General features: G+C 42.6%; 1 protein-coding gene across 1 annotated transcript; it reads left to right on the top strand.

Moving 5' to 3' along the window:
• The first annotated feature begins 1,865 nt into the window (after positions 1-1,865).
• On the top strand, positions 1,866-15,152 carry p4htmb (prolyl 4-hydroxylase, transmembrane b). The gene is made up of 10 exons (XM_046311295.1): positions 1,866-2,336; positions 2,625-3,031; positions 5,107-5,188; positions 5,347-5,537; positions 9,245-9,341; positions 9,498-9,660; positions 11,760-11,945; positions 12,260-12,350; positions 12,874-12,997; positions 14,040-15,152. The coding sequence occupies exons 1-10, from the start codon at positions 2,327-2,329 to the stop codon at positions 14,282-14,284; spliced, it is 1,596 nt and encodes a 531-aa protein (XP_046167251.1). The 5' UTR covers positions 1,866-2,326; the 3' UTR covers positions 14,285-15,152.
• Positions 15,153-16,104: the final 952 nt, after the last annotated feature.

The raw sequence follows: 16,104 nt of genomic DNA, 5'->3' as shown, positions 1-16,104 counted from the left end.
AAGAAGACGCGTTCTGTCTCTTAGAGATGAACGTACTTTGGTGAGAAAAGTGCAACTCAGTCCCAGAACAACAACAAAGGACCTTGTGAAGATGCTGGGGGAAACATGTATAAAAGTATCTATATCCACAGTAAAACAAGTCCTATATTGACATAACCTGAAAGGCTGCTCAGCAAGGAAGAAGCCACTGCTCCAAAACCGCAATAAAAAAGCAAGACTACGGTTTGCAACTGTACATGGGGACAAAGATCATACTTTTTGGAGAAATGTCCTCTGGTCTGATGAAACAAAAACAGAGCTGTTGAGCCATAATGACCATTGTTATGTTTGGAGGAAAAAGGGGGATGCTTGCAAGCCGAGGAACACCATCCCAACCGTGAAGCACGGGGAAGCAACATCTCAAGACATCAGTCAGGAAGTTAAAGCTTGGTCGCAAATGGGTCTTTCAAATGGATAATGACCCCAAGCATACTTCCAAAGTTGTGGCGAAATGGCTTAAGGACAACAAAGTCAAGCTATTGGAGTCGCCATCACAAAGCCCTAACCTCAATGCTATAGGAAATGTGTTGGCAGAACTGAAAAGGTTTGAGATTCTTCATAGTAGCCAGCCTTTGACTTGACGACAGCTTTGACACTCTTGGCATTCTCCCAACCAGCTTTATGAGGTATTCACCTGGACTGTATTTCAATTAACAGGTGTGTCTTGTTAAAAGTACATTTGTGTCATTTCTTTCCATCTTATTGCATTTGAGCCAATCAGTTGTGTTGTGACAAGGTAGGGGTGGTATACTGAAGATAGCCCTATTTTGTAAAAGACCATGTCCATATTATGGCAAGAACATTACATTTACATTTACATTTAAGTCATTTAGCAGACGCTCTTATCCAGAGCGACTTACAAATTGGTGCATTCACCTTATGACATCCAGTGGAACAGTCACTTTACAATAGTGCATCTAAATCTTAAAGGGGGGGGTGAGAGGGATTACTTATCCTATCCTAGGTAAAGTAATCCCTCTCACCCCCCCTTAAGATTTAGATGCACTATTGTAAACATCTCAAATAAGCAAAGAGAAACAACAGTACATTACTACTCTCTGCATGTGTGGTTCCAACCATGAAGCGCAGAGGAGGAGGTGTGGTGGTGAGGGGATGCTTTGCTGTTGACACTGTCAGTGAATTATTTAGAATTCAAGGCACACTTAACCAGCATGGCTACCACAGCAATCTGCAGCGATAGAGTACACCATCCCATCTGGTTTGTACTTAGTGGGACTATCATTTGTTTTTCAACAGGACAATGTACCAACACACCTCCAGGCTGTGTAAAGGGCTACTTGACCAAAAAGGAGAGTGATGGAGTGCTGCTTCAGATGACCTGGCCTCCACAATCACCTGACTTCAACCCAATTGAGATGGTTAGGGAAGAGTTGGATCGCAGAATGAAGGAAAAGCAGCCAACTGTTGGAAAAGCATTCCATGTGAAGCTGGTTGAGAGAATGACAAGAGTGTGCAAAGCTGTCATCAATGCAAAAGGTGGATAAGTTTAAGAATCTAAAATAATATATATATTTTTATTTGTTTAACACGTTTTTGGTTACTACATGATTCCATATGTGTTATTTCATAGTTGTGATTTCTTCACTATTATTCTACAATGTAGAAAATAGTAAAACATAAAGAAAAACCCTTGAATGAGTAGGTGTGTCCAAACCTTTCACTAGTACTGTATATGTATGTGTATTTGTATAAATGGTTTTAAATATGAACACATTTGAATTGAACACGTTTATAGTGTCAAATGTGTTAAATTATAGCCATGGTAATAAAGGCATATTCAACTCGGGGCTCGATGCATTCTCTGGAAAATAATGCAACTCCGCGGAAGGTCAGTACCACTCCGCTAGCGCGTTGTGGAACGCATCGTTCATTATTTTCCATTCATGAATTATCCGTTACATACTGTATATTTTACATGAGTTTAACCACCTTGCAATGTTTGGAAATGCGGGCTTTTATTTTTGTGGTTCGCATTACCATGGAGAGGTGACATTATCGTTAGTGCTGCTAGCAAAATAGTAGTGTACAGTAGTTGTCAGGGGAATGGCGTGTTGTCCGTCTCAAAACAAACGCCACGAAGATATTTGTGGCATAAATGAGAAGTCGGACGCATATTTTTTTTGTTTTTCAATGTAAATAGATGATCACTGCGCCAAAAACCTTCGAATGTATAAATCGCACACCTTTTGATATGGTTCTTTTCCCTCTATTGTTGGAGGTGCGCAGCTCGGACTGTTGAAACCGCAACGTGAACCAGAGACGTTGGATGCAGTCCTGTAAGTGTGATGTGTGTAGCTAGCTAACGTTACTGTGAATTCAACCAAAGTACTGCCAAGCCTCACGTTTCGTCGCTTATTGATTTATTTGACAGAAAAATAATAACATTAACTTGCTAGTTGACAGGTACTGTAGCGGAGAATGTGGGTTGTATGACTATGCAATGATGATGATTGAGTCTGTGCAGTATGGATTGTGCACTCATGCGGTAACTTTTATGACTTAACCTACCAGAAAGAACCGACTGCATTATTTAACACGTCAATTGACGTCTTTCTCGGTACCAGGGTCCAAAAGGTACTCAGAACAACAAACCAGTGATAAGCTTAAGGTCCATCATCATATCAGGTCAAATATGATTGAACCACAGGACTGCGACGACAGTGATGAACATGATGAAGCCGTTCCATTACCAACCCTACCCCCTATGCCACGAGAGCGAGTCCCTTTGCAGAGGAGCAACGTGTGCTCCCGCTCTTACTTCATGGTGGTAATGGTCTTTTTCCATGTATACATCATCAATGTCATTGCGCTACTCCTCTACGTGCACTACAACAACAGCCCTGGAGAGGTCCTGGCCACCCCGAAGGCAAGCGGTGGAAGCAATCATCACAAGCCCCCCGAGTTCAATCAGCAACAGTCAGATTCTGGCTTTCAGCAGCATATGTACCTTCCACGCCTAGAGGGCATACGGGTGAGTTAAGGCCTTGATCACACAAACAAGGTTTTGCATTTTGGTACACCAGAAGTGTGTTCAAGTACAGTTGAAGTCGGAAGTTTACATACACTTAGATTGGAGTCATTAAAACTAGTTTTTTAACCACTCCACAAATTTCTTGTAAACAAACTATAGTTTTGGCAAGTTGGTTAGGACATCTACTTTGTGCATGACACAAGTAATTTTTCCAAAAATGGTTTACAGACAGATTATTTCACTTATAATTCACTGTATCACAATTCCAGTGGGTCAGAAGATTACATACAGTAAGTTGACTGTGCCTTTAAACAGCTTGGAAAATTCCAGAAAATGATGTCATGGCTTTAGAAGCTTCTGATAGGCTAATTGACATAATTTGAGTCAATTGGAGGAATACCTGTGGATGTATTTCAAGGCCTATCTTCAAACTCCTTGCCTTTTTGCTTGACATCATGGAAAAATCCAAAGAAATCAGCCAAGGCCTCAGGAAAAAAAACTCCACAAGTCTGGTTCATCCTTGGGAGTAATTTCCAAACACCCGAAGGTACCACGTTCATCTTTACAAACAATAGTATGCAAGTATAAACCCCATTGGACCACGCAACCATCATACCTCTCAGGAAGGAGACACGTTCTGTCTCCTAAAGATTAACGTACTTTGGTGTGAAAAGTGCAACTCAGTCCCAGAACAACAGCCAAGGTCCTTGTGAAGATGCTGGAGGAAACGGGTACAAAAGTATCTATATCCACAGTAAAACGAGTCCTATATCGACATAACCTGAAAGGCCGCTCAGCAAGGAAGAAGCCACTGCTCCAAACCGCCATAAAAAAAGCAAGACTACAGTTTGCAACTGCACATTAGGACAAAGATCGTACTTTTTGGAGAAATGTCCTCTTGTCTGATGAAACAAAAATAGAACTATTTGGCCATAATGACCATTGTTATGTTTGGAGGAAAAAGGGGGAAGCTTGTAAGCCGAAGAACACCATCCCAACCGTGAAGCACGGGGGTGGCAGCATCATGTTGTTGGGGTGCTTTGCTGTAGGAGGGACTGGTGCATTTCACAAAATAGATGGCATCATGAGAAAGGGAAATCATGTGGATATATGGAAGCAACATCTCAAGACATCAGTCAGGAAGTTTTATCTTGGTCGCAAATGGGTCTTCCAAATGGACAATGACCCCCAAGCATACTTCCAAAGTTGTGGCGAAATGGCTTAAGGACAACAAAGTCAAGGTATCGGAGTGGCCATCACAAAGCCCTGACCTCAATCCCAAAGAAAAGCTGTGGGCAGAACTGAAAAGGCGTGTGTGAACAAGGAGGCCTACAAACCTGACTCAGTTACACCAGCTCTGTCGGAGGAATGGGCCAAAATTCACCCAACTTATTGTGGGAAGCTTGTGTAAGGCTACCCACAACGTTTCACCCAAGTTAAACAATTCAAAGGCAATGCTACCAAATATTAATTGAGTGTATGTAAACTTCTGACCCACTGGGAATGAGATTAAAGAAATAAACGCTGAAATAACTAATTCTCTCTACTATTATTCTGACATTTTACATTCTTAAAATAAAGTGGTGATCCTAACTGACTTAAGACAGGGAATATTTACTAGGATTAAATGTCAGGAATTTTGAAATACATTTTAAACTCGTGTTTTTGGCTAAGGTGTATGAAAACTTCAGACTTCAACAGAATTGCATTGCAGAGGCAGTTGCAGTTTGTTCTGTGGTGTAATACACTGGATTTTATTGAACGTATGCGTCAAACTGTGTAAGAACACAGCTTGACAGAAATGGTAGCAGAAGGTGAATGTTGAACTTTTCCACCACACATATCCAGATGATGGTGTGTAATATGTTGTGAAATGACGCTACCGGTGTGATCAAGGCGTAAGGATGCCTGTGTAGTTCTGTCTCTGTTTAGCCCAGAGCTGAACCTTACAGACAGTAGTAGTCTATACGGTTCAGCGGTGGGCTAGTGTCTGTTGTGCTTTTCTTCTATGTGAATGGTGTGTTCCGTGCTATCTTGATGGTATGAAGTTATAGTCAGTGTTGTTTTTTTCACAGGTGGGCCATGTCCAGAAGTTGTCACTGGTGCCAGGCAATGTGCATGAGATGCGGACCCTGAGTCTGAAGCCCCTGCTGTTTGGTGAGAGCTCTCTACTAAACTTCTGCTCTGCATTGCATCTCCTCTGCGCGCGGGTGCATTCATACGTGCGTTTGTGTAAGTGTGTGCGTGCACTCATACATGTGTTTGGGTGCGTACATGCATTCAAACGGGTGTTTATGGTGGGCCTCTCTCTCCAGAGATCCCAGGGTTCCTGTCTGAAGAGGAGTGTCGTGTGGTGGTGCAGCTGGCCCAGCTGAAGGGCCTGATGGAGAGCCAGGTGATGGTGCCTGAGGGACAGGAGGAGCTGACGGAGCAGCTCAACCTCAGCCCTGAGGAGATCTTCAACCTGCTAGACCTCAACCAGGACGGACAGCTACAACTCCAGGAGGTGTGTGGGTGGGCAAGCGAGGATGTGTGTCTGTGAGCAGTAGTAGTCTTGCACAAGTGCGAGCCGGAACGGCTCATAGGAGCAGGAGCCTATATCCTGTTTCTGTAGCGTGAGGTTGTTTGATGTAGTACACCCCCTGGACAGGACGCTAGTCTATCATAAGGCCTCAAGCCCAATATATCTCCTTAACACTAGAACCATTAAAGCAGTCATTTTGACTGCTCATGAATAAAAATATACAGTGGGGCAAAAAAAGTATTTAGTCAGCCACCAATTGTGCAAGTTCTCCCACTTAAAAAGATGAGAAAGGCCTGTAATGTTCAGCATAGGTACACTTCAACTATGACAGACAAAATGAGAAGGAAAAAAAATCCAGAAAATCACATTGTAGGATTTGTTATGAATTTATTTGCAAATTATGGTGGAAAATAAGTATTTGGTCACCTACAAACAAGCAAGATTTCTGGCTCTTACAGACCTGTAACTTCTTCAAGAGGCTCCTCTGTCCTCCACTCGTTACCTGTATTAATGGCACCTGTTTGAACTTGTTATCAGAATAAAAGACACCTGTCCACACCCTCAAACAGTCACACTCCAAACTCCACTATGGCCAAGACCAAAGAGCTGTATATTACTCCTTCATTTTTAAAGTCATTCCCCTCTTCGTCCTTGACTTTTACTAAATAAGTATATAACACACTGCCATTGTTAAAATCTTAAAATCACAAACGGAACTGGAGTTATAACCACTATAGTAGGGCGTGTCATTTTTAAAATAATTTCCCTGTGTTGCCTCCTCCTGACAGTATATCCTGCCTCGCTCCATCTCCCGACAGTGGAAGGTGCCGTGCCCAGTTTATAATCACCTTGGAACTGAACCGAAACTATATCGAAATGAATTTCACACAAACAACAGATTAAATAAATGAAGTAAAGTATGATGGGGGATTTGATGAGTTAGGGGAAGCGAACAATGCATAATTATGTAATCACCAATTGTGAATGAAGAACAGGGCGGGCCATTCTATTGTATTGGTATATTCCAATTAGAGGTTGACCGATTATGATATTTCAACGCCGGTACCGATTATTGGAGGACCAAACCGATCAATCGGCCAATTTTTTATATATATATATTTGTAATAATGACAATTACAACAATACTGAATGAACAATGAACCCTATATTAACTTAATATAATACATAAATACAATCTATTTAGTCTCAAATAAATAATGAAACATGTTCAATTTGGTTTAAATCATGCAAAAACACAGTGTTTTGTAGAAGAAAGTAATAAAGCTAATGGTTAAGTTCCTTGCTCAGAACATGAGAACATATAGAAGCTGGTGGTTCAATATTCCCAGTTAAGAAGTTTTAGGTTGTAGTTATTATAGGAATTATGACACATCAACTATTTCTCTCTATACCATTTGTATTTCATATACCTTTGACTATTGGATGCTCTTATAGGCACTTTAGTATTGCCAGCCTAATCTCGGGAGTTGATAGGCTTGAAGTCATAAACAGCGCTGTGCTTCAAGCATTGCTAAGAGCTGCTGGCGAACACAGTAAAGTGCTGTTTGAATGAATACTTACGATCCTGCTGCTGCCTTCCACCGCTCAGGCTGCTTTATCAAATATCAAGTCATAGACTTAATTATAATAAACACTCAGAAATACAAGCCTTTGGTCATTAATATGGTCATATCCGGAAACTATCGCTTTGAAAACAAAACGTTTATTCTTTCAGTGAAATACGGAACCAAAATTCTGGAAAATGAATTATGGTCTTTGTTAGGAAGAAACACAGTTCGCAACGAGCCAGGTGGCCCAAACTGTTGCATATACCCTGACTCTGCGTGCAATGAACGCAAGAGAAGTGACACAATTTCCCTAGTTAACATTGCCTGCTAACATGCATTTATTTTAACTAAATATGCAGGTTTAAAACTATATACTTCTGTGTATTGATTTTAAGAAAGGCTTTGATATTTATGGTTAGGTACATTTGTGTAACGAATGTGCTTTTTTCACGAATGCGCTTTTGTTAAATCATCACCCGTTTGGGTAGGCTGTGAGTCGATGATAAATTAACAGGCACCGCATTGATTATATGCAACGCAGGACAAGCATGTTAACCTAGTAATATCATCAGCCATGTGTAGTTAACTAGTGATTATGTGAAGATGGATTGTTTTTTATAAGATAAGTTTAATGCTAGCTAGCAACTTACCTTGGCTCATTGCAGCCACAAGGTCCTTTTGACACTGCACTCGCGTAACAGGTGGTCAGCCTGCCACGCAGTTTCCTGTGGATTGCAATGTAATCGGCCATATTCGGCGTCCAAAAAAGGCCGATTACCGATTGTTATGAAAACTTGAAATCGACCCTAATTAATTGGCCATTCCGATTAATCGGTCGACCTCTAATTCCAATTATAATCTCAAAATGGTGTGTGCCATGTGTCAGTCCTCCAAATCCAAGCAGATGGATCAGTCTAGACTGGCCTACTTGGAGTACACAGTGAGAGCATGCATAATTTACCATGGCAAAAAGACCAGTACTTTCTTTGGAGAAACCATGTCACGGGATCGGTTCAGCGTTACCTCCGTTTTTTTTAAGACAAAGAAACAAGAACGCAACACCTGGAAAACAGACGTGCGCCATGGTAGCCAACGTTTCAGAACTAGTTTGTACAGAACCGCATTACATGTTACAAACCAGGAGACGACATCGCTGTTGATTAACAATTGTCTGCACAACTCCAGGGGAGGAGACAGTACCAGGTGGCCTGATGCACTAAGACCAGAATCTAAGACACCTGTGTTGCCTGCAAGCGACGTGTTTGTGCTAAGCGTGTCGAGCAAGTGAAAGTGGCGAAGATTTGTGTTGACTGTTAGGAAAAGCGATAACAGTTCATTAAATCCAACTGATGCCATTGCGTGAAGACACACACCATGTGAGCAAGAGCTCATGACAATCATTTTTTATTTTTATTTTACTGCTGTCATATCCACACTTCTATTCATTACTAATGCCATTTTTGCTGTTGTGCTGATTTTCTCTATTTATCACGCGCACTTATAATGATGTTTAAGCTACTGGTGTTTTCATAATTTGACCGCGCCTTTCGGTGGTTGAGGTATTTTTATTTTGTCTTTATGGAAAGAAGCTGTTACTGTGTTCCAACACACATGCTTTCTCTTTCATTGTTGTAAGAAAGGCTCTCCACAAATAAAATGGAACACTCAAATGTTTTGGTTTTTACATTAAAAGTAACAGCTTACAGTAACATAAACTAATGAAAATGCTATTGTGTTTTTGCGATAGCGTTTATGACATTTATTAATTATACTTTTAGCGTTGGAGTCAGAATGGCTTGAAGAGGGGGGTCCCTCAAGGCCCAGCGGTTCTCGCTTTAATGCTGAGTGCTAAGCAGAGACTCATCGGGTCCCATTTTTTTGAATCAGTCTTTGTTGTGACTCAGCCAGGGAACGAACACCTGAACCTTCCAATCTCAGGGCAGACACTCTAACCACAAGGCCACTGAGTGGAGTGAACACACATCATTAATCATAGTGTGGTGGTACTGGAGCAGCAAATGTATCCATTTATTTTGTTCCTTTTTTTGTAATGGATCAATAAACATGTATTGTATTCTTTTCTTTATGTGTGATTTATTCATGTTCCTGGGCCTCCTACAGATATTGACACATTCACGAGTGAGGGATGGGATCTGGCTGACACCAGAGAATCTGAAAGAGATCTATGCTGGACTGAAGGCTGACCCTGACGGTAACGGTAAGGGTCATTCTCGACACGGGCCTCTTTGTGATGGGTAGACACCTCTGTCTCTATGCATACAGAGCTAATCTTTTCAGGCTGCTCATATTGGATATCTGCATCTCTATGTGACCCACTTTGTGCCTGTAGGTGACATCTCTGTGTCTGTGTTAGGCTTGCTGAGCCTGGAGGAGTTCAGGCGTCTGGGCAGTGATGCGTTCCAGCGTTTCTTGCAGCAGCGCGGAGTGAAGAGCAGCCAGCTGGTCAGGAACAGCAGACACACCTGGCTGTACCAGGGACAGGGGGCACACCAGGTTCTCCGAGACCTCAAGAAGAGGTGAGGAGAACATCATTGTCAACTGTTGCCCTGGCCCCCTCTCTCTCTCTCTCTCTCCTGGCCCCTCTCTCTCTCTCTCTCTCTCTCCTGGCCCCCTCTCTCTCTCTCTCTCTCCTGGCCCCTATCTCTCTCTCTCCTGGCCCCTCTCTCTCTCCTGGCCCATCTCTCTCTCTCCTGGCCCATCTCTCTCTCTCTCTCTCCTGGCCCCTCTCTCTCTCTCTCTCTCTCCTGGCCCCTATCTCTCTCTCTCCTGGCCCCTCTCTCTCTCCTGGCCCATCTCTCTCTCTCCTGGCCCCTCTCTCTCTCTCTCTCTCCTGGCCCATCTCTCTCTCTCTCTCTCCTGGCCCATCTCTCTCTCTCCTGGCCCCCTCTCTCTCTCTCTCTCTCCTGGCCCATCTCTCTCTCTCCTGGCCCCTCTCTCTCTCTCTCTCCTGGCCCCTCTCTCTCTCTCTCCTGGCCCCTATCTCTCTCTCTCCTGGCCCCTCTCTCTCTCCTGGGCCATCTCTCTCTCTCCTGGCCCCTCTCTCTCTCTCTCTCCTGGCCCCTATCTCTCTCTCTCCTGGCCCCTATCTCTCTCTCTCCTGGCCCATCTCTCTCTCTCCTGGCCCATCTCTCTCTCTCCTGGCCCCTCTCTCTCTCTTTTCCTGGCCCATCTCTCTCTCTCCTGGCCCCTCTCTCCTGGCCCCTCTCTCCTGGCCCATCTCTCTCTCTCCTGGCCCCTCTCTCCTGGCCCCTCTCACTCTCTCTCTCTCTCCTGGCCCCTATCTCTCTCTCTCCTGGCCCCTCTCTCTCTCCTGGCCCATCTCTCTCTCTCCTGGCCCATCTCTCTCTCTCCTGGCCCCTCTCTCTCTCTTTTCCTGGCCCCTCTCTCCTGGCCCCTCTCACTCTCTCTCTCTCTCCTGGCTACCTCTTTCTCTCTCTCTCAATTCAATTGACTTTATTGACATGGCAAGTTCATTATTACTTAAATTGTCAAAGTATACATATGGGGGGGGAATAAAAAATATTTTTTTTAAAAATATATATTTTTAAATAATATATATATATATATATATATATATATATATATATATATATATATATATATATATATATATATATATATATATATATATATATATAGAAATAAATGGTGCGACCAACAGCAATAATAATAGTAGTAGTGGACATGGGATTACCATTAACAACAACTACAACAACAATATTAATGAGAACAACAATACATTAAATCAATGGTAGTAGACCAGTGTCAACATGACTGAGATATATGACATGAAGTGGTATGAAAGACAAAACAAAACAAGATGGGAAATATTATCGACATTACTTTGCACTTTTCACTGGCTGTCCCTCAGGTTGTGGCAGGAGAACACATATTTGGCTGCCAAAAATGCACATTTTGGCTTTTCACCCAATAAATATTTGATTTTTTCTTCATCTTTTACAGTTTCAAATTATTTGTATTGAATTATAATTTTGTGAAAGAAATATTCTCTTAGGTCTGAGTATTTGTCACAGTGTAATAGGAAATGCAGCTCTGTCTCTACCTCTCCCCTGGAGCAGAGTGAGCACAGCCTGTCCTCTCTGGGCAGCCAGGTTTGTCTGTGATGACCGGTCTCTATAGCCAGACTGTGCTCACTGAGTCTGTACCTAGTAAATATTTTCCTCAGTTTTCTATCAGTCACAGTGGTCAGATAGTTTGCCACCATGTACTGTCTGTTTAGAGCCAAATAGCATTGAAGTTTAGTTCGATTTTTTTGTGGTGTCTTTCCAATAGGTGATATATTTTTATTTTTGTTTTGTGATGATTTGGTTGGGCCAGATTTTCTGAGTGCTGTCTTGAGGCTCTATGGGGTTGGTTTGGGTTGGTGAACTGAGCCTCAGAACCAGCTGGCTGAGGGGACTCTTCTCTTTTTTTAATCTCTTGAAATTGTAGAGCTGTGTGATGGAATGTTTTGGGGTCACTTGTTTTTAGATGGTTGTAAAATGTTCAAACACATTAATAAACGGTCAGAGTCAAACACCATGGCCAAGGTTATCAGAATCTGATGTTAAGGATTTTTGTCCCTCTTTCTCCCCCTCCCATTTGTCCTCCATAGGGTGGCCCGTCTGACCCGGATGCCCTCTGCGTTGGTGGACCTGAGTGAGCCCCTCCAGGTGGTACGTTATGAGCAGGGAGGCCACTACCACGCCCACCACGACAGCGGCCCTGTCTACCCTGAGACCGCCTGCACGCACACGCGCCTCGCTGCCAACACCTCCACACCCTTCGAGACCTCCTGCAGGTGAGAGAGAGTTGTGTTGAGTCAGGCAGGGCCTCGTCCTTGGCCTTGTTTTGACGATGCTGTATAGGGGAGAGTCTGGATAGACACCCTTCAGATTAAGACGGTTAGATTGAGTGATAATGTAGTGTAACGTCTGTGTACTTTAGGTGGATGTGTTTGTGATAGACTGTGGTGGATGGCTTTGTGTAACTTAGCACATATCAATATATCAGGTAGTTTGTGACTAAGGCTTACATTTCCATGGTGTGGTTGGTCTGTGTGCGGATGTGTGTTCCAGTATGTGTCTGTATTAAATGTGTGTGTTGCACACCCAGGTACATCACCGTTCTCTTCTACCTGAACTCGGTTGTGGGGGGCCGGGAGACCGCGTTCCCTGTGGCAGACAACAGGACCTATGAGGAAGTGGTGCGTTATGGTCTGTCTGTGTGCGTGTTCTTGTGTGTTTATATTAGGGCTGGGAATTGCCGGGAACCTCACAATACGATATTATCACAATACTTAGGTGCCGATGTGATATGTATTGCAATTCAATTTCGATTCAATACTTTTATTTTATTGCGATTCAACGTTCCAAACGTATTGTTAACCATATGTCTGCTGCAGAGGGATGAGAGAACACGTTTTGATCAGTCATGGAAATAAAAGTGCTGGAAATAAATTGTCTCCCTATTTAAAAAAGAAGATGGAGGACAAGCTATGAAGGAAAAAACCTGGAGTTTTAGTGCAGGTATAGCCAACTAGCGCAAAAATAATATTGCAGTATTGTCAAAACAATACGATATAGCGTTAACAAAATCAATATGTAATTGTATCGACCCCCCCCCCCCATCATTAGTTTATGTATCTATATTAAACATTTGCATGTTTGTCGGTGTACCGATATGTTTTTCTCAACGGTATTAATGAGTGATTGTGTTTGTGTTTTCAGTCTCTGATCCAGAACAATGTGGATCTAATGGACACGAGGAAGAACTGTGATAGGAGCAACCTGAGGGTAAAGCCTACTAAAGGGACAGCCGTGTTCTGGTACAACTACCTTTCTGACGGACAAGGTACAGACTGTACACAGTACTCCCTCACACATAGCACGGCCCTTCTATACTAAACAAAAATATAAACGCAACATGTAAAGTGTTGGTCCTATGTTTCATGATCTGAAATAAAAGATCCCAGAAATGTTCCATATGCACAAAAAGCTTATTTCTCTCAGATTTTGTTCACAAATTTGTTTACATCTCTTTGAGTGAACATTTCTCATTTGCCAAGATAATCCATACACCTGACAGGTGTGGCATATCAGGAAGCTGATTCAACAGCATGATCATTACACAGGTGCACCTTGTGCTGTGGACAATAAAAGGCCTCTAAAATGTGCAGTTTTATCACACAGCACAATGCCACAGATGTCTCAAGTTTTGAGGGAGCATGCAATTGGCATGCTGACTGCAGGAATGTCCACCAGAGCTGTTGCCAAATAATATAATGTTAATTTCTCTACCAAAAGCCACCTCCAACATCGTTTTAGAGATTTTGGCAGTACATCCAACCGGCAGACCACGTGTAACCAGGCCAGGACCTCCACATCTGGCTTCTTTACCTGCGGGATTGTCTGACACCAGGCAGCTTATAAAACTGAGGAATATTTCTGTCTGTAATAAAGCTATTTTGTGGGGGAAAACTAATTCTGGATGCGCCCCTGCCCAGTCATGTGAAATCCATAGATTAGGGCTTAATGAATTTATTTAAATTGACTGATTTCCATGTGACTGTTCCTTGTTAATGTAAAATCATTGAAATTGTTGCATTTATATTTTAGGTCAGTATATCAACACACTAATACAGCTTAATTACTGCCCCTCAGACAGCCTACTCAACTTATTGTACACACATAGCAATTGACCCCATTTCATTCATTCACTGCTGTTCAGGTCCTTGTTTAAAAACTGTAGTCTGTGTTGTTTTGATGAAGGTTAGGCCCACTGTAGTAGAAATACATTGAAAGAGAATCCGCCTGCTAGTCCACATGGTAGTTATCAGTTCTACTGTTATCAGAGCTTCTGTTGAATACTGTACTCACTGCTTTCTGTTACACAGGCTGGGTGGGGGAGCAGGATGAGTACTCTCTGCACGGTGGCTGTGTGGTCACCCGCGGCACTAAGTGGGTGGCCAATAACTGGATCAACATCGACCCAGACTACCAGCGCCAGGCTCGCTACCAGCAGCTGGTGTCACAGCAGGGGGAAGAGAAAGAGGGGGAGGGGGAGGACGAGAGGGAGGGGGAGCAGTCTCAGCGCCGCCCTGAACAACTGCAAACTGCTGACTCCCATCAGGAACTGTAGCTGTACTGCTGTAGCCGAAACCGAAAAACAATGACCTCCCCTTAGGTCCACTAATTACACTAGTTCCAATCTCAGAAGAGTTATGGGTGGTCCAGACTTTGTAGTTAGTGGGCCTAGACCTCCCCCACCCCTCTTCTTCAGTCTAAAGCTACCACAAAGATACCTCTCTACCCACCTCCCCAACCTAACTTGACTCTGCCATGCTGTGCACAACCTCCCATGACGACACATCTGCGGCCAGTACATAGAGAGATAGTTGATATTCAGGGACTGTGGTAACTTTGGATTTATGCAACTGAGAAGGGGTCTAATGTTGTTCAGATGTTCTTGTTTGTTCACTATTAGTTGTGTTTACTCAGCTGAATTCATGCATACTTCCAAACTTTGTTTACGTTATATACTTATGCACAATTTTACCTTCTGTGTGTCACAAAACATTAGTGTTATATTTTTTTGTGAGTGAGACTGACTCTCTGATACACACATTGCGGAGGGGGGGTTGGGGGTCGACTATGCTACTACTTGCATGCACGTACCTTCGTATGAGCTGTTAGGTTAGACTTTATACATATTATTAGTGTGTCATGATAGCCATAGTCTTTATAGACTGTCAGCTGTAATCCTCGTTTTCTTTTAGCTTGACGATGTCTGTCATCACCCAAAGACCCCCCCCCCCCCCCATCCATGTGATGAAGCATGTTAACTGTTATTGAAGTGTTGCACAAATTTACTTCATTCTTTTATTTGTTAGTTTGTTTATTTATTCAACATTCTTTATGTATATACAATACCAGTCAAAAGTTTGGACACACCTACTCCTTCAAGGGTTTTTCTTTATTTTGACTATTTTTTACATTGTAGAATAATAGTGAAGACATCAAAACTATGAAATAACATAAATAGAATCATGTAGTAACCAAAAAAGTGTTTAACAAATCAAAATGTGTTTTATATTTTACATTTTTCAAAGTAGCCACCCTTTGCCTTGATGACAGCTTTGCACACTCTTGGCATTCTCTCAACCAGCTTCATGAGGTAGTCACCTGGAATGCATTTCAATTAGTTGTTGCAACAAGGTAGGGGTGGTATACAGAAGATAGCCCTATTTGGTAAAATGCCAAATCCATATTATAGCAAGAACAGCTCAAAGAAGCAAAGAGAAACATCCATCTATAATTATTTTAAGACATGAAGGTCAGTCAACACGGAACATTTCAGGAACTTTGAAAGTTTATTTAAGTGCAGTCCAAAAAAAACAACACTATGATGAAACTGGCTCTCATAAGGTCCGCCACAGGAAAGGAAGATCCAGAGTGTCCTCTGCTGTAGATGATAAGTTCATTAGAGTTACCAGCCTCAGAAATTGCAGCCCAAATAAATGCTTCACAGAGTTCAAGTATCAGACACATCTCAACATCAACTATTCAGAGGAGACTGTGTAAATCAGGCCCCCATGGTTGAATTGCTGCAAATAAACCCCTACTAAAGGACACCAATGAGAAGAAGAGACTTGCTTGGGCCAAGAAACACGAGCAACTTTAGACTGGTGGAAATCTGTCCTTTGGTCTGATTAGTCCAAATTTGCGATTTTTGGTTACAACCGCCGTGTCTTTGTGAGACGCTGAGTAGGTGAACGGATCTCTGCGTGTGTGTTTCCCACTTGAAGCATAGAGGAGGAGGTGTGATGGTGTGGGGGTGCTTTGCTGGTGACACTGTCAGTGATTTCTTTAGAATTCAAGGCACACTTAACCAGCATGGCTACCACAGTATTCTGCAGAGATACGCCATCCCATCTGGTTTCTGCTTAGTGGGACTATCAT

The sequence above is a fragment of the Oncorhynchus gorbuscha genome, linkage group LG18 (genome assembly GCF_021184085.1).
Source record: "Oncorhynchus gorbuscha isolate QuinsamMale2020 ecotype Even-year linkage group LG18, OgorEven_v1.0, whole genome shotgun sequence".
Taxonomy (NCBI): Eukaryota; Metazoa; Chordata; class Actinopteri; order Salmoniformes; family Salmonidae; genus Oncorhynchus; species Oncorhynchus gorbuscha.
The sequence above is the reverse complement of the archived record's forward strand: the minus strand, read 5'-3'. Positions and strand labels throughout refer to the sequence as shown.